General features: G+C 49.1%; 1 protein-coding gene across 15 annotated transcripts in view; it reads right to left on the bottom strand.

The window, feature by feature from the left end:
• MAPT (microtubule associated protein tau) overlaps positions 1-17,870 on the bottom strand; it is a 101,719-nt gene that overhangs the window by 40,122 nt on the left and 43,727 nt on the right. For 9 of the 15 annotated variants that reach the window (XM_070483416.1, XM_070483418.1, XM_014849433.3 and 6 more), the window contains exons 2-4: positions 6,997-7,155; positions 2,914-3,000; positions 360-446 (exon numbers count right to left, since the gene is read on the bottom strand). In XM_070483416.1, the coding sequence (XP_070339517.1) occupies positions 360-446; positions 2,914-3,000; positions 6,997-7,138 (316 nt within the window). In that variant the 5' untranslated portion in view covers positions 7,139-7,155. The remainder of the gene's footprint in view (positions 1-359; positions 447-2,913; positions 3,001-6,996; positions 7,156-17,870) is intronic. The other 6 variants (XM_014849451.3, XM_070483417.1, XM_014849437.3 and 3 more) reach the window with 1 other exon arrangement.

Genomic DNA, 17,870 nt, shown 5'->3' with positions numbered 1-17,870 from the left:
AGTCCACTGGGAGGGTGGACAGACCTCAGGGGTGAGGAAGGCAGGATCTGCCATCGCCTACCTCAGAGAACCCTGCAGAGAACTCTCTGGAGGTGAGGTGCCACTGAGACAAGGAGAGGAGAAGTGAGAAGGAATCCGGCAGGTCCTCGAGCCTCTGGGAGGCTGGCAGGCAGCCACGGAAGCAACAGGCCAGTGAGGCATCAAGCCCAGAACAACCCGAGATTCTCAGAGGCCGGCATCCACCCACGTTCCTGCCTCCCTCGGAGACGAGCATAACCCGTGCTCCCACCCACTCCTCCAGCAGGTCAGCTGGGCACCCGGCGGCACCTGTCACACGCAGTCCTGGGAGCCACCCTCACCTGTGGTTCCTTCTGGGATCTCCGAGTCGGGCTGAGCGGCCGCCTGCTCGCCGGGGGCTCCCTCGTCCACTAAAGGTGCAGTCACGTCTGGAAACCACCAAGAGTCACCTGCGGGGCCGGGAGGAGCCTTGCCAGCCCCTCCCCTTTGCTTCTTATAGGGGGCAGTGAGGGACGGGGAGGCAGGAGGAAGCTCAGCCGCATGCACAAAAGCAACACAAAGTAGGGCCCGAGCAGTGCTCCTGCCTGACGGCCCCCCAGGAAGCAAATTCATATTCTGCCTCAGTGGGATGCCCAGGCCACCTGCCAGGAAAGCCGGGGACAGACAGTACCCATGTCAACACTGCAGTGAGAGAGACTGCTGGGGACGGCCCCAGGTGTTTCTAAAGAAGAAATGCTGAAAACCAGACAATTGTTGTGAGGCCTTGGGCAAGTCCTTTGTCCTCTCTGGGCCTCAGTTTCCTCATCTGCAAAATCACCACCAGGTGACCTCCGAGTTTTCCTCCAGTTCTATTCCCCTTGTTCCCCCAAGCCCATGACCCAGGGTTGAAAAGCCTGGACTCCCCTGGGTGTTGTCCAGAGTCGGGTGCCTGACAACAGGCTTGCAGATGGGTCTGCCTTCAGAGCAGTGGCCGGAGGCAGAGACCACCACCAGGAGCTGCTGGGCTCTCCCATCCAGGTGGACTTCCCCAGTCGGCATTCCTCCCCAGCAGTGCCCTGGCATGCTCCCGGGCTGCTCCAGGCAAAAAATAAGGAGTCATCAGCTTTGAAAGCTTTCTAAGAGCCTGAGTCAGTTTAGTCAAAAGGAGCCCATTCTAATTACAGTCTTGGGAGCAGGCGGAGCTGCCCGGCAGCACCCAGCCCAGCAGGCCCTTCCCTGTGGGGCGAAGCTGAAGCTTGTGGGGTCCACACGTGTACAGAGTCCAGGGTGCAGCAAGATTGGCCAGAAGACTCTTCCAGAATAATGTTGATGGAGCACTGAAAACCATGATTTGGGAGGCTGGCATGAACTCTGGCATCGGTGTCCCAGGACTTTCTCAGGGTGGTAGGCAACTCGCAAAATTGCCCTAACAAGATCAGTGGGAAACGTCTTGTGTCACCAGCTCTAGGGAGGAGATGAAGAGCATTTGGCCTGGGTCTTCTCCTCAGTAGGCTGAGAGCCATGGGGGAAGGGCCATGCCCACTGTATCCTCCGCGGATGCACCCTCACGCCAAGCAATTGGCAGGCCCTTGACAGCTGCTTTCTGAGTTCATTCAAAGGGAGACGCTGGGGCAAGGCTCTCACCCTGTGACACAGCATCCAAAGTAATGGGCAGGGCCCGAAGAAGTGCTGAGAACAGAACCACGAGCCTCCTTGGTTGGGGGATGGGGAGGTGGAGGGGCAGATACTGCAGACGGGTTACTCATAAGCCATTCCCAATGCCCTTCTCCCTTGATTTCTCCCACTAAAGGGGCTGAAAAGCAAAATGCTCAATGTGCCAGCCTCTCTTACAGCCAGGGGTGGCCATGAGATCCAGTTCTGGCCAATGAGACAGAAGTGGAAGTTGGCCAGGTGGGGCTGGCAGGGAGGTTCTTGCTTTCCTAATAAAAAGGGGACATGTTTGGTTTCAGGGCCCTTTTGGCTGCTTTGCTTTGCTACTTTCTTCTTGCTTTGAAGGCAGATGTGATGCTTGGAAGTGCAACAGCCATCTTGTAACCATGAGGCAACAATCCAACCATTAAGGACGGCAGAAGATAAAGAGGGAAGAAGACTGGTGACACTGGGGAGCGGCTGCCCAAGTCTACACATCTTATCATGTAAGGCAAATAAACCTCTTCATATCTATGCCACAGTTAGTTGGGTTTTCCATCACGTGGAATCAAACACAGTCTTGACTGATGTAGATGGGAAGCAAGAGAGGGTGGTCAAGACCAGGACCCAGGAGCACTTTAGGAAATACATGAGGAGCCTTATAATAACCTAGACACCCAATGTCCGGAGAGGAGAGGTTAGAAGACGGGCTGGAACTAACACCACGGCCAAGGTCCAGCGGCCCAGGCCAAGCCCAGAGTGCAAGAAACGAAGGACACTAAACCAAGACCAGCCCCAAAGTGTGAGCTTGGGGACACGCACTGACCTGCCCCCTGTCCTCAGCCAAATGGCTGCGCCGGGACCTGGTGGCTCATGAAAGAAGAACAAGGTGGGCAGGGGCTTCTGAAGGCGTTTGGGGATGATAAGCGACATGGAGCAGGGGCTTTGAGGAGCTGTGCCTCGGCCCTGCTTTGTCACAGACCCCAGCCTCTTCAAGTGTGTCTGCCTCAAAGCACACACGTGATGAAGGTGTCCATCCCTGGCACTAGTGAGCAAGGCACAAAGCGGGGCTTGGCTCCCACAGCACTCCAGGGCCTGAGCCCCGTCCTGCAAAGCATTGAGCGAGCACATCTCTCAGCCAGAGGGAGACGCAGCAGCACATGCAGCCAGGAGGGTGGCACGCATGGGCTCAAAGCATGGCTAAGCGCAGGCTGGAGGCACGGAGGGAGCTGTCTGCATGAAGTAATGAGAGGAGGGAGGCCCCACCTTCCGCGGTCGGAGTGCTCTTAGCATCAGAAGTTTCAGAGCCTGGTTCCTCAGATCCATCATCGGCGGGGGTCTGCAGGGGAGATTCTGGAACATACACAGTGAGCCCCTCAGAATGGCTGCCTCTCCCCACCCTCGCCTTTTGACCTCAGGAGGAACTTGGAGTAGTGTCTCTGGAGCTGAAAAATACCCAGTACGGAACCCAGATGGACAGAACATGCCGCATGATGAAACCATAAAGGGGACCACTCCCACCCCCACCCAACACAACTGCCCCCCCCCACACTAGGGTCATCAGGCAAAGTAGCAGGTGAGGCACAGTTGTTGTTGGGCGAGAGGAGAAATTGCCTTTTAATCAGCTAGTGGTTCCAACTGAGGCGAAGGCTCTTACATTGACACAGAGGCAGCGGATACCAGCAAGCTAAGGCAGGAGAAACCCGGGGCTTTGTCCTCTCTTACTGGGAGATTAATGGGAGATCATTGCCATGAATTAATGACAAGTAGACACCTGGAAAAACACTCTGACAAGGAGTTAGCTCCGGGCAGACACTGTGCCTTCTAACTGCACATTTGCCTGCGTGTCTGGACTTCATCCAGCTGCTTTCACAGGAAGCTCTCCAAGTACTGACCAACAAGCCTTGAGTGACGCCTGAAATGTCAGCAACAGTTACCTACAAGAAAACTGTCCTTTCAGAATCCGAAGCCAAGAAGCTTCCGGTAGACTCAAAGTCACGCCACCGGGGGTAGCCCTGGAGTCAGTTTCAGGATGGGGGTTGGGGGGCTGGTTCTGAGCATGAGGCAGAACCTTGAGATGAAAAAAGCCAAGTGGCGTTCAAGGGCACTTGGAGATCAGACACCAGGCTCCTTTGCTAAAACACCTCCCTGGACACCAGCCCTGGCCGCGCCCATCCAGCCAAAGAAGGGCTAATTCCGCCGAACAAGCTCCCTGGTCCTGGAGCTTGCAAAAACCTGCAGACAGCCTCAAGATGCCTGCAGACAAACGTGAGGGATGTCACGCACACTGTCTGCTGAGCCTTGTTATTACTAACCAGGCTTGACTGTCCGAGCACAGAGCAGGTGGGCGTGATGGCACCCCAAGCAAGCTTGTTCCCCAAACTTCTCCTCCCCTAACCCACCCCGAGTCTGCAAGTCTCATTATTTGCATTATCCTTGTTAAATTTCCTGGAGAGAGGGAGGGAGGGAGGGAGGAGGAGGAAGCCTCTTTGAACGTCTTATCTGGAAGGTATAACCTGTAGCACTGTTTAATTCATCAGGGTGCATTCTTTCATCAGTTAACCAACTTTCACTCACTCTGTAGCTTTCTTTGGCTGTACCTAGTCCTATTCCGACTTTTAGCATCCACTTAGACGCTCTTTGTTCTAGTATTTCACGTGATTTCTTGTCATTATTCAAAATAGTCTCTGTCACTTATCTCAAATGTTGCTAGTAAAGTGACACCTTCTGCCAAGTCACAGCCCTCACTCCCCGTACAAAAATAACTCACTCTAAATCCTTAGCACCGAGAATAAATTTGTTGAGAAATATGAAAATCTCTTAGGTATCACTTTCTTTCTTTCTTTTTTCTTTTATTTATTTTTTTGAGGAAGATTAGCCCTGAGCTAACTGCTGCCAATCCTCCTCTTTTTGCTGAGGAAGATAGGCCCTGAGCTAACATCTGTGCCCATCTTCTTCCACTTTATATGTGGGACGCCTGCCACAGCATGGCTTGCCAAGCAGTGCCACGTCCGTACCTGGGATCTGAACTGGCGAACCCCGGGCCGCCAAAGCGGAAGGTCTGAACTTAACCGCTGCACCACCAGCCGGCCCATCACTGGCTTTCTTGGGGGGTATATTCTTCAGGTTAGCAAACTATCTTCAAATGCTTTCCTTTCCCAGTGGTGACAAAAAGATCAGCAACTTAAAATTTGCATATATGTATATATCATATACACATGTTTTAGCATAGACCTTCTGGTCACATTTTATGTTAAAAAATTGAATGGTTTTAGTAAACATTAGGCTACTTGAGACACAAAATAACTTGGTGAACTTATCCTTACTTTACAAATAGAATTTACTTTCCCTGTCAAAAACTAGGAGTGGTAAAAACCACTTTTTATTTTCTGGGCTTTTTTAAAAAAATGAACTTATTGTTTGAGAACAGTTTTAGATTTATGGAAAAATTGCAAAGATACGACAGAGACTACATCCCACCTCCAGTTTCCCCAATTATTAACATCCCACATCATGATGGTACATTTGTTGCAACATAATGTATATTTTTAACTCAATTTTTAAACCAGACTACCCTAATAGAGTGTCATTGGCACAGTTCATACGGGGCAGAATTCAGGATGTTGTGATTCTAGGTTCAATCCCACCCATGAGAGGTTACTAAGTGAAGTTTCAGGGGTCGTGGCTGAGAGTGACCAGAGGCAGCTGCCTTGGAGCTGGAGGTTCTGCTCAAGCAGCGCCATATCCTAGCCCCATGACCTCCGAGAGGAAACCCTGTTTGTCATCTGTAAACTGGGGACAAGAACATCTGCCCTCAGCCCTCATTGTGAGCATCACCTGAGACACTGGTGGTGAAAGCCTTTGCCACTGGTAGAGTTCTACAAAAATGCCTCAATTATCACCTTAAGGAAGTTCCCTTACAAGTAGGGTGGCCATATAGTCTATCACCCAAATCGGGACCCCTGAAAGTAAAGGCAGCAGTACTAACAATGACGCAGAACAGACACGTGCGGGGATGTGTGGGCTCAGATCCTCGGATGAGAGCTCAGCTGCCCTCTGTGGGGACCTGAAACTTAGCAGCTCCGGTTGGAGCCAGGCTATGGCCTGGGAGAGTCCGAATGCACATTTCCTGTTACCATGTGGTGCCTGACACCAGGCAGGGAGGTCTGGGCTCACTGGGAACGCTTGGCTGGAGCGGGTGTTTCCCCCACTCCCCTCACCCAGAGCTTCAGGCTGGCTGGGATCCTAAAAAAGCCAGAGGGCAGCCCCTGAGCTCCCAGGGACAGCACGCCCACCTCCTCTAACTTGGAGCCCACTGTCTAATTCCCAAGCTGCTCCGACTCCAGCACATTCTTTCCTCAAACAGATACAGAGAAGTCAGCCTTTGAAACAAGGTCCCCCCAACAAGTCCTGAACCCTCTCCAAGGTAGGGATCATTGTGCCACATGCTTCCCAGACCCAGGGCACCTCCTGGTCACCCTGCCTCCTCCAGGAAACTTCTTGGACACATGTACCCAGAAGAGGGCACTTCCCACCTGGGAGCTCCACCACTTTGATCCACTACCCGACACCCCAGGCTGCAGTCTTTCTCTGATGTTTAGCATTAAAAGAGATAAGTAGATTGTTTGCTATTTTGTGTCCTTAGAAACGGGTCTGGAGGGCAGGCATGACGTCCTTCTTACACTGGGGCCAGCTTGGTGCTCCCCAAAGCGACTCAGGGGCTGGAATGGGGAGCAGGAGAGAGGGCTCTGTGTGCTCCACGGGGCTCCCCAAACTTGGGGACGTGATGGAAGATCACGTGAAATGAAACACATTTGTTTGGAAGGGGAGAGGAGGAGTCCTAGCCAATTTGGCCAAAAGACTGTATTTTAGAATATTTAGAAGTTGATGCAGTTTATTAATGCAGATATAGTAGGAATCCCAGAGCTAACAAACTCTTGTTGAATAGGGCCCAGACAGGCCTGCAAGGCAGAGAGAATGTATAAAGCCACATATTTTTCATGCTAACCAATACTGCTGATTTATAGGTTAACAGGTGTGGAGAAAGACTCAAGAGAGTACCCTCTATTAATTAGACCGACAAACCCCCTGCAATCTTTGTCACACTACATCCACTTATGTGGCAAACTCTCCTTTGGAAAGGTACATTTTCAAATAGCCTCACATTTTGAGTTATCTTGGTCCATTCAAATTATGAGGCTTCACTCTATGGGCAATCTAACACCATAAAGTATTTAAAATTCCTTTAAAAATCTGGATGCAAACCCTTCCTGCCAACCCTTTCCAAAGCAAGTGGGTTGCCGGCGATCCCCAAGGTACCGGGCCTGTTGTGCAGGGCTATGCACTAACCTTTCAGACCGTGGTCCATGTCACCCTCCTGGTCTTGCAGCAGAGTGTAGCCCCCCTGTGAGGGGAGCTCTTTCCTCTCCTCCAGCCCATACGCGCCAGCATGATCTTCCATCACGTCGAACTCCTGGCGGGGCTCAGCCATCCTGGTTCAAGGCCCACCTGGGGAAGGAAGATGGGAGGATGAGGCTGGGATGCTGAGCCGAGGCTAAGTGCTTGGGGGTGGGGTGGGGGCAGGAAGAGAGGTGCCACCTCCCCAGTTCATGGCAGGAGGATCCCTGTACCCCCTTCCCAACAACCAGACACCCAACCTCATCCCTCGCTCCTGTATTCCTGCCAAAGCGTTATTTACATGTCTGTGCACTTTTAATTCACCAACATCACATCAATTCATATTCAAAACCACCAGGTGTGCAGGGTCAGCGGGCCTGACGTGGTACCACGCCCAGCGCTTGTCCATTTCATTAAAAAATAAATGCTTCGGACTAGTAGTTTCATCTTTTTTTCTTTTTTTTATGGCAAGGGTAGGACCAAACAGGAGAGAGAAGGCATCAACAGGACCTCCTGGTGAGGAAAATGAGGCCCAGAGAAGCAATGTGACTGTCCCATCACCACAACTGCCCAGCGGAACCACCTCCTGACCGGGTGTCCTGACTCCCCGACTCCGAGTCCGGCAGCCCCTGGAGGTCAGGGCTGTGGCCTCCACGCAACTCTCTGGCACCCACCGCGACCCTCAAGGTGTGCATCCACGGGCCGGGCTGAGCAGCCCCTACCAGGGCCCCGCAGGGGACACCAGGCTGTGGAGCTGAAGAGCCACAGGCCCCCCTTTACCTGCAAAGCCCCAGCTGAGCGGCTGCGGCTGCTCCACAGAGCCCGTGAGAAACGAGCACTTGTACTGTGTCCTCATCTTTATCAAGAATATCTGGCTCTTCATTTTAAAAATAACTCACAACTTTGAATTTCTGGACTTTTAAGAGTGCCATTTTGCTCTGGTTCATTCATGCTATTTTGGATTATTGCATGTTTTACATTTTTATCTCTGTAATTTGAGTCTCCTGTCTTTTACTTTGACATCTTCCTTTTAAATGATCTACTTATCTCATATTATTAATTTTCTACTTTATATTTATTTTTATGCTTATTTTTGAAACTCCCCTGTTCTAGTTGCTTTCACTTCCTCCTTTTATACTTTTATAATTATTGGTCTTCATTTTTCTTTCTTAACCTTTAAAAAACTCAGCTGTCTATGTTTTGATTTATTTTACATATATTTAACTATTTATTATATATATTTAAATGTACATATATTTATATATTATATATACTATATAATATATTATATATTTATATAAGTATATATAATACATATATTTATTAACATATATGTAATAAAATATATGTAAACATTATTTACATGTTTATTGATTTATTTTACATATATTTATTTATATTATTATATTGTTTCACTATTTTTACTTAAAATTTTCTACTCTATATTTATTTTAGCCTTTCATTAATGTTTTAACTTTTTTGAGATAATTATAGACTTACAGCAGTTATTTTTAACCTTTTTGAAATCCCTTTGAGATATATTTTCCCGATGTTACCTTCCATCTTTCTAACCTTTTAGGTTGCTTTTATTTTCCTTTCATCTTTCCTTTATCTTTTTTGAGGAAGATTAGCCCTGAGCTAACATCTGCCACCAATCCTCCTCTTTTTGCTGAGGAAGACTGGCTCTGAGCTAACATCCATGCTCATCTTCCTCTACTTTCTATGTGGGACGCCTGACACAGCATGGCTTGCCAAGCAGGCTATTTCCGCCACACCCGGGATCCGACCTGGCAAACCCTGGGCCACTGAAGCAGAACGTGCGAACTTAACTGCTGCACCACCAGGCCGGCCCATCACCTTTCCTTTTTATAATTGTAGCTTTTATAATTTTTTCATAATTTTAATCTAAACTTAGTCTTGATTTTAATTTTTAAAATTTGTGCTGCCATTTCTCCTTCTTTATTACCTTTCATGTATGTTCTTACCTTTATTCTAATTTTGTTTGCATTATTTACTTTAAATCTCTAATTTTCCTTTATAGTTTGCTAATAGTTGTCCCCTACATTTCTGTTTTCATTTCACAGACTGTTCTTCAGTGGCACACAGGAGGGAGGCATGGGTCACTTGTCAAGGGGACAGCTGATGACACAAACTGGAGAGGACAGGGCCCTTCTCCTTCCTGCCTCCACTGCATCCAGCTTTTTGGTTTCTGTGATCAATGAATAATGAACGCCTGCCACGGGCCAGGTGTGGAGGGCACACCTGATGTCACGCATTCTCTAACTGTGCTATGAGTTGCAGGATGTTCTAAAGTCCATAGTCTCACCTCTGACAGGTGTTGGGCAAGGCATATATATGGTGGGCTACAGGGTGAGAGGGGCCGGCTGCCTAGGGCAGAGCTTCAATCTAACACTTCCCAGACTGATGCTGGCTGCAGGACAGCCAGGCACTGTGGTTATAGCAGCTGGCCACTGGCATACTCATGCCCAGCTTCGTTCCTCTCCCTTCTAGGCAGGACACGCTGGTGTTCGTGTCTGAGGCCTCTTCTCCACCCATGATGTAGGATAAGGAGCTGGAGAGAGCTGGGATGGTGTAGGAGGGTTTTAAGAATGAGGTCAGGGGGACCTCTGCTGGGCCAGGCAGAGGGTGGGTGGCCTGGCTCCACTTAGGCGACTACTGTCTATAGAGAAGGGGCACATTTTCACTCTCACCGAGGCCCTCGTCCCTCAGAGATCCTCAGGAGCGGCGTCTGAGGCTGAGTGTCTCCCGGCCTCTGACGTCTCCCCAAGGACGAACAAGACTTTTTGTTTTTGGAAGGTCAAAGTCCCCTTCCTCCTTCAAGGTTTAGGATTTGGCGGTGCCATTCTCTACCTTGAGATATGCTGAAAGTCTGCTTCCCTTAGAAAGTCCCCAAATGTAAGAGCCCCTCTTCCAAGAAGAAGCGGTTCCACTATCCAAGAATCAGCTACTGCTCCCCACCCAGCTCTGGGCAGCAACGCGCCTCTCTTCCTCACGGAGCCTCTCTCAAGACGTCCCTGGTCACTGACCGACTGCTCAGCCCTGGGACCAGCCACCTCATCTGGCTGACCCACCAGGACCCCCGTCCTGGAGCCCCGAAGCTTGAGGCGTCCCAGACTGGCTGGAGACACTACACGCGCCCCAGGCGGGCCAGGCCAGCCAACTCAGGTCAGTCACCCCATTCAACCCGCAGCTAAAGTCTTAGCCAACACTAAGAAGTATAACGAGCCCTCTGGTTTTGTCCTTTAGAATTGATGGATTCCTTTCAATGACCAGGTTTTCCCTCCTGGAACAAGGTGGATGGAGGTATCAAAGTAAAAATCTGACGTGTTCGCTGCCTCTGTGATAAAATGCCCATTTATATCCTTTGCTTCTCTGCTCAGGTCTCGGGTCTCATTGTACCGAATTGAGTGAGCTCTTAGTGTATGAATAATATTAAGTCTTTATCCTATTTGTGGCAGATAATTTCTCCAGTCAGTTGTCTTTGATTTTGGTTTCTGACTGATGGGTTTTAACTTTTATATCATCTATTTTCCTTTGTGATTTATGTTATTGTGCTATGATACAGAAAGATCATCAATATTTTCTATGTTTTTAGTGAACTAATTCTTTATATTTATTAATTCATCTGGAATTTATTTAGGTGTATGATGTGAAAATCTAAAAACTTTCCCCCAAATATAATAGCTAAGCCAATGGCCCAGCCCTATTTAAAGAACAATCAATCCTCTTTCCCAGGTGAATGACTCTGCTCCAAAATCTGTCCCTTTTGGTGATAGAGGCACCGATTTAAGCTTTGGATCTCAAGTCTTATTCTGGAGGTGGGCTTAGACACTCTCATTTCCTTTTTCAAAATTGGTTGACCTTCCTGCATATTTTCTCTTCCCGATGCACTTGACAACATTGCTTCTAAAATTCTCAAAATTCCACTGGGATTTTGGCTGGAATTGTGTTATGTGCCAGAAGGATAAAAATTGCTCTCTTCATAATATTTAGTGTCCCCACGCAAGAGCATAGTATGTTTTCTCATTTATTCTAGTCTCTAAATCTCTCAGTCCTGCACCTTTCTTGCTGAGGCCCCTCTTGATGCCTTGTTGTCCTTTGCGTTATCTTTGTGAGTGGGACACCCCCCTGTATCATGTTGAGGATCTATTAATAAGGGCTCTGGGTTTCCACGGCAGAGGTGATTACGGCTGGAGCTCCAGTGCTGCCACTGGCACAGCGGTGGTGGGATCCCCTTGAGGAGTGAACTTCAGGACCATGTTCTAGGCTTCTCTTTATCAGACGGATGCGATCTCCTAGCAGAAAATCTCTCACTCAATGAACTTGTGAAAAGAAGCTGACAGAGATTGAGAGGGGTTCTGCAGGAGAAGAATGTGCGCGTGGGGTCTACTCTTTACTCTTGAGGGCAGCTTGCCCCCAATCCTGTGGTTGCTCATATTTTAAAAAATTATGGGTTTTAGAGAAAGCAGCTCTTCCAAAGGAGCCTGGGAGGTGTGAGAAGCCAGGGAACCACACGCTCAGTGGCTCACCACGCTCTACTCATCGTTAAATCAAGGAAGTCCCAGAGCCCACCCTCCGATTATGCCCTGAAAAGACAGGCTCCCTGATTAAAGTTCTCTTCCTCTGGTTCCCTGGTGCTGCCAGCCCCAGCCGTCCTTCTGAGTGTCCCCACTGCCCTGCATGCGTTCCCCTATCTGTCCGCTCATTCCTTTGCACAAAGCAAGAGAAGATAAAATGCGCCATGTGGCAGGCCAGGCTCAACGTGGGCCTGAAGATTAGCGTGAACTCTAAGCAGACCTTAGTTACCTAAAATGTGTCTAGACAGTACTTAGGCAAATTTGGCATAAATTAAAGTTGAAGTCGTGTTTGTGCAACACGAGCCATTTTCCCTTTGGACTTACATCATATTCTCAGAGGCAGGCCCCACCACCCCAGGCTTATGTCCAGTTCAGAGGGCTTGCTCGTGCTGTGGCCGCGGTCGGCCCTTCTCCACCCATCTGCATGACCACCAGGTTGGTGATGGATGGGGTAAACACATGACCTGGTGTCTGCTCCTCTCTCGGACGAGTCTGGAGGAGGGCGAGGTGGCCAGTTTGGACTTTGTTCACAGGCACAAGCAGGGGCGGCACCTAGGAGGGGCCCCAAGGTAAATTTGGCAGCAGTAGGCAGGCCAACTGGATGGGTAAGAAAGGGCTGTTGGCAGGGAGGTGACTGCCTTGGTCTAGGCATACGGTCACAAGGCCAGAACTAGAGTGGAGACAGAGGTGATGGAAAGGAAGAGACAGACCCAAGAAATATACTTTAGAGATTAGACTGGGCTTCAAAATTCGGTTGGGGTCGGGGAGAAAGATCAGAATCCAGAATTACACTAGAAGTGGGGGCTCAGATGGCTGGGAAAATGGGAGCGGGGGTAACAGCCAAAGGGGACACTACCAGGAGCGAAGGCAGCTGGTCGACAAGGACGGGTCCTGCTCAAAAGAAGACTCCTCCCACTGCATTTTACTAACTGGTGACTCATTTGACTTAATAAGCCCTAGAAAACATATTCTACTATCCCTCTTGACTTCCACTATAATTTAAAATTTAAATTATTTTTATGGATTTTTAAAAAATGGATCTACAATGGAACAGTATTTCACTTTAGCTTCAGATCAAGGGTTAGCAACTTTTTTCTGGAAAGGGCTACACAGTAAATATTTTAGGCTTTGTGGGCACGTAGTCCTAACTACCCAATTCTGCCATTGCAGCAAGAAAGTACCCATTGATGACAGGCACTCAGATGAATGAGGGTGGCTCTGCTCCAGTAACACGATTTATGGGCACTGAAATTTGAATTGCATATAATTTTCCATGGGTCAGGAAATCTAATTTGTCTTTTGTTTTTGTTTTTCTCAACCATTTGAAAATGTAAAGACCATTCTTGGCTCAGGGCCAGATCCGGACTCCTGTCTTCAGCTTTTCCACTATTTCTTCTCCTCTCTCAATAGTGAAAAAAAAAAAAAAAAAAGATCTAATTAAGCCTTAGCAAGAAGCATTGTGCAGTTGGTCACCTCCTATATTCTCAGGTATAGATTTTTGCCTTTGATGTTAGGTTTTCTTCAGCGGCTTCCAGAAGTTTCCACAGGTTCCAAGTCAGGAGCAGGAGAGTTAAGGGTCATTCCCAGTACTTGGGCCAGTGCCCCACTGTCCTGGGGACTGGGGACATGCATCCACCTTACAAGCCTTCGGCGGCCAGGCTGCTCGTTCAGCCCCACAGAGCAGATGACAGGGCGATGGGTCTCAGTGTCCTGGCTTCCAATGGTCCCTCCGCCCCCTCCCCAGCACCAGCACTGGCCCCACAGAGCTGGACAAAGTCAGACCCACCAAGAGGAAGCTGAACAAATTACAAGGGCAACTGGAGAAATGAAATCATCCTTAAAAACACAGGCTACTATTCACTATGTGAAATAAATAAAGCGTATGCTCTCAAGGGCCAATATTCTCCTTTGGGGAGAAAAGTGGAATTCGTGGGAAGAACCCTCACCACTCCCACCTCCTCCTGCCAAATGCCCTTCGCTTCATGGACCTCTGATTCAACAAGCTGTCTCTTCGACTCGGCTGGGCCGGGCAACCTGACCCCGCGCTAGCGTTTGGTACCTACAGTCCATATTACGAAAGGCAAGTCTGTGTTCTGGAGCATCCCTGAGAGTCTACTGGACATAAGCAGGAAATAGAACCTACAAGGTGGTTGTCCTTGGAGAGCAAAATGAAGTAACTCTTCTCTCAGTCTTAGACAAACACTGATTGAGCAGGAGAACACAAGTTCTGTCGGTGGGGGGACCTGGCTGAGTCACCGCTGTAGCCGCAGGGCCTGGCACACAGTCGGTGCTCCCACGGCCCCTGTCAGACGAGCACTTGCTCCGTGTGGGCAACTCACAGGCATGCCACTGACCCCTCACAGCAATCCTTTGAGGGCAGTACCATCATCATCATCATCATCATCATCATTGATGATTCCCATTGGACAGATGAGGAATCTGGGAGGTAATCTGCCCAAAATCACACAGCCAGTAACACGTGGCGCCAGGACGCAAAGCCTGTGTCCTGACAGAATGCTCATCTGCCCCTCACTGCCAGTTCTTCCATCCTGGACCATAAAACATTCCCCAACCTTCTGGGGGGCACAGGTCTGGGGTGTGGAAGGAGCACTGTCCAAGACTCACACACCGCGGTTGTGTGACCAACTCACTTCTTTCAACCTTCTTCACCCACAAAATGTCACTTGGTGACCCCTGAGCTCACTTCCTGCTCTGACATTTCATTCTAAGTGGGTCCACTGGGCCTGTGTCCTCTGGCTTGGGATCCTGGGTGTCAGTGACAGGACAGCAGGGGGCCCCTAGCCCAGGCCTGGGTTCCGATGCCTCTGAGCCCCCAGGATTTCCACCTCCTCTTCCAGCTAACAAAAGCCAGTTGCTCCCTATCAGACCTTCCCTGGGGTTGCTAACCTACAGCACCAGGCTTTGCTCGGCAGGCACAGTTCTCCAGGGGGTCTGTAGGTTTCAGCTGGCCTGGAGCAATCTCTACCTGAAGGAGGTGAACACCCAACAGCCTTCACACACCCAGTGCCACGCCTCCTATTCCTTCTAATTTTCTTATTCATGGTAATACATCTTGGTAATGAGTAATTCAGGTTCTAGAAAGCTCCTTGGGTAAACCAGGGTGATACTCAACACCCTGTTGGCAGTTCTGTAATATTAATAGCATCTGTTTATTTGAGCCCTGACTAGGAGCCAGTCACAATTAGGGGGGAGACAGAGAGAGAGAATCTCTCCATAACTCTACAACCTCGTGAGAGGAATTATCGTCCCCACTTTCTGGATAAGGAAACAAGCTCAGAGAGATTCAGAAACCTGCTTAGGGTCACACAGCTGGTAGGCAGCAGAGAAGGGTGTGAACTCTGATCTTTTGAGGTAAAACCCATCTCTAGGGTACTGAATCATACTGGTGCCTTCCCAACAGAAAGTTAAAAAAAACACAGCCGTTTTCTCCCCGCAAGACTCGGGGAAATGACCCCGCGGCAGGGGCTGGTCCCGCGCCCTGGCTGCCTGGCCGTCCACGCTGCCGCCAGCGCCAGGCGTCTGAATCAAACGGGTCCGACAGTCCGCCTCTGGGGGCGGCAGCCGTCGCTAGGGGGCAGCAGACGCCCGGCCGGGGTGGGGGGCCGCCGTGACTCAGCGGAATCACCGCCGCCAGCCCGGTGGTGCTGTCCAGAGAGAGGAGGGTCGCCCGTAGACCCCTCAGGTTAAAAACCCAAACTGGAATTAGACAGTAGTGCTATTGCACAACCTTGTGAATATTCTGAAAATAGTGAATTGTACCCTTCCAAAGGATGACGTTTATGGCATCTGGCACATCGTAATAAAGCTGTTAGTAAAAAACAGACAAACACCCTCAATGGATCTCTCAGATCGCTGAAGATCAAGCAGAGATAAACCTAGAATCCAAAAAGAACCTTAAAATGAACTTTGTTCTCCAAGGTTATTTATTTTTTTTCCTAAAGATTGGCACCTGGGCTAACAACTGTTGCCAAACTTTTTTTTTTTTTCTGCTTTATCTCCCCAAACTCCCCCTGTACACAGTTGTATATCTTAGTTGCAGGTCCTTCTAGTTGTGGGATGTGGGACGCTGCCTCAACGTTGCCTGACAAGTGGTGCCATGTCCGTGCCCAGGATCCGAACCCTGGGCCCGGCAGCGGAGCACACGAAGTTAACCACTCGGCCTTGGAGCCTGCCTCTCCAAGGTTATTTTTGACTCCTGTATCCCATTGTTCCTTTGCTCTGCTTCCTTTTTTTTTTGCACCATCGCGAATTTGCCAGTGCATTGGGGGGAAAAGAGGATTCCGTGTAAGGACAGGAACCACCTTTCAAGCATTTCCAGGTATTGACTCATTTAATTCACACAATTGCCTGTTATTATGCCCACTTTTACAGATGGGGAAACTGAGGCTTGGGAAGGTTGAGTAAGTTTCCCAAGGTCACACAGAAGGCCTGTAATGGAGTCAGGGTTCAAAGCCCAGGCAGCCTGGCACCGGAATCTGACCTCGTTAAGCCCACTGATAACAGAGATGGAATCAAGCAGTGACAGAGATGCCAGTTTAGGAAGTAAGGACACACGCCCCACTGAGCTACAGCCTTTGTTTCCTTCGAGAACTTTCTCTTTGTATTTACACTCTATTCTTGAGCACTTATGGTCCAGCTGTTTCACTTTAAGACAGAAAGATCAGTGAAAGGGCAGGCTTGCTAGTCTTCTGGGCTGGGGTGAAGTCTTGGGCCAAGGTCATTAGGAAATCCCTCTACTCAGGAAGCAGAGAGCCAACTGTCCCTAAAGGAAGACAAAGAGCTTCCAGGGCTTAAGCAAACACCCCCTTGAGGCTGGCTCTTCACTAACAGCTGGTCCCAACTTGGAGGCGCTGCTCTGAAAAGGAGCTGCACTGCCTTTTGGGGTGCCCCTCCCCCCACACCGGTGGCACCCAGCACGGAGCAGGCACAGAAAGTCCTCAGTAAGACTTGCTGGAGGGAAGACAGCTTGGCAAACCGAGAGGGGCTCTCACGTGTGAGCTCAAGGTCACATCACATCACAGTGTACCACAGAATGTTCTAGAAGAAAATCTGAATACAGTCATGCCTCGCTTAACGTCGGGGATAAGTTCTTAGAAATTCATCATTAGGCAATTTTGTCATTGTGGGAACATCACAGGGTGCGCTTACACAATCCTAGATGGTATAGCCTACTACACACCTAGGCTATACGGTACTCATCTTATGGGGCCACCGTTGGATACGCGGTCTGTTGTTGTCTGAAACATCGTTATGTGGCACATAAGTGTAATAATAATAATATCCAGATTTCAAGCAGAACTGCCAAATTAAGTGGAGAAAAGATAAAGGAGCCACAGACAGGAAAGACTTATGTTGGTGAGAAGCAGCTGGAATAATCCTGGGCCTCAATCCAAAGAGAACAATCAACGATTGTAGGAAAGCATGAATGAAGGCTGCTCTTCGCAGGGAGGTGGTGCTGCTGAGCACACACGATGTGTCATGGCTGATGTCAGCTGGCTAATGTCCACCACCCTGAGAAAATTCACAGATTGTGTTAAGAGGACAATTCTGGTTTTAAGCTTAAGGTTTCTGTTTTGTTTTTTGACTAAAGCTTCCTCTCCTCCTTTGCAACCGCTGGGATCGCCAAATGGCGCTACAACATCTGAGAGGGGACATCATGCTTGGGAGGCCTTTCCTCTCAGAACTACTGCAGTTTTCTCTCCAATCCCCCTCTTTCATAAGTTTTTGATCAGTTAGCCTCTGGAGGCACAGTGCTGTCATGTGACACCCTGATGGGTGGCAGAGGCCAGCTGCTGAGCCTCTGTCCCCTCAGGGACCGCCAAGGTCCGCCAGTGTCCCTGGTCACCACTTTAATTCTACCCGAGATGAATGCCCTGAACTCAGAGTCCAAATGGAGAAGGAGTCGTCTCTTCTGATGTCAAAGCCAAGAAATCGAGAGCCAAAAATTGCTTTCTGGGGCAAACTACTCTTAATCCTTAAAGAGAGAGAGAGGTAGAGAGAATTTATTGTTTTGTAAAAGTGATTCATAGTCATTATTAGAAAGTCAAATACAAAAATGTGAAAGCAGCAAAATAACCACTGTTAACATCTAGGGAACTTCCTCGCAGACACCTCTCCTATGTACACATATAATTTTCCCTAAATGAGCCCATATTACGGCAGTTGTTCTGTGGGCTACTTTATTCACTTAACAATATGCTGGTATGA

The sequence above is a fragment of the Equus asinus genome, chromosome 13 (genome assembly GCF_041296235.1).
Source record: "Equus asinus isolate D_3611 breed Donkey chromosome 13, EquAss-T2T_v2, whole genome shotgun sequence".
Classification (NCBI taxonomy): Eukaryota; Metazoa; Chordata; class Mammalia; order Perissodactyla; family Equidae; genus Equus; species Equus asinus.
The sequence above is the reverse complement of the archived record's forward strand: the minus strand, read 5'-3'. Positions and strand labels throughout refer to the sequence as shown.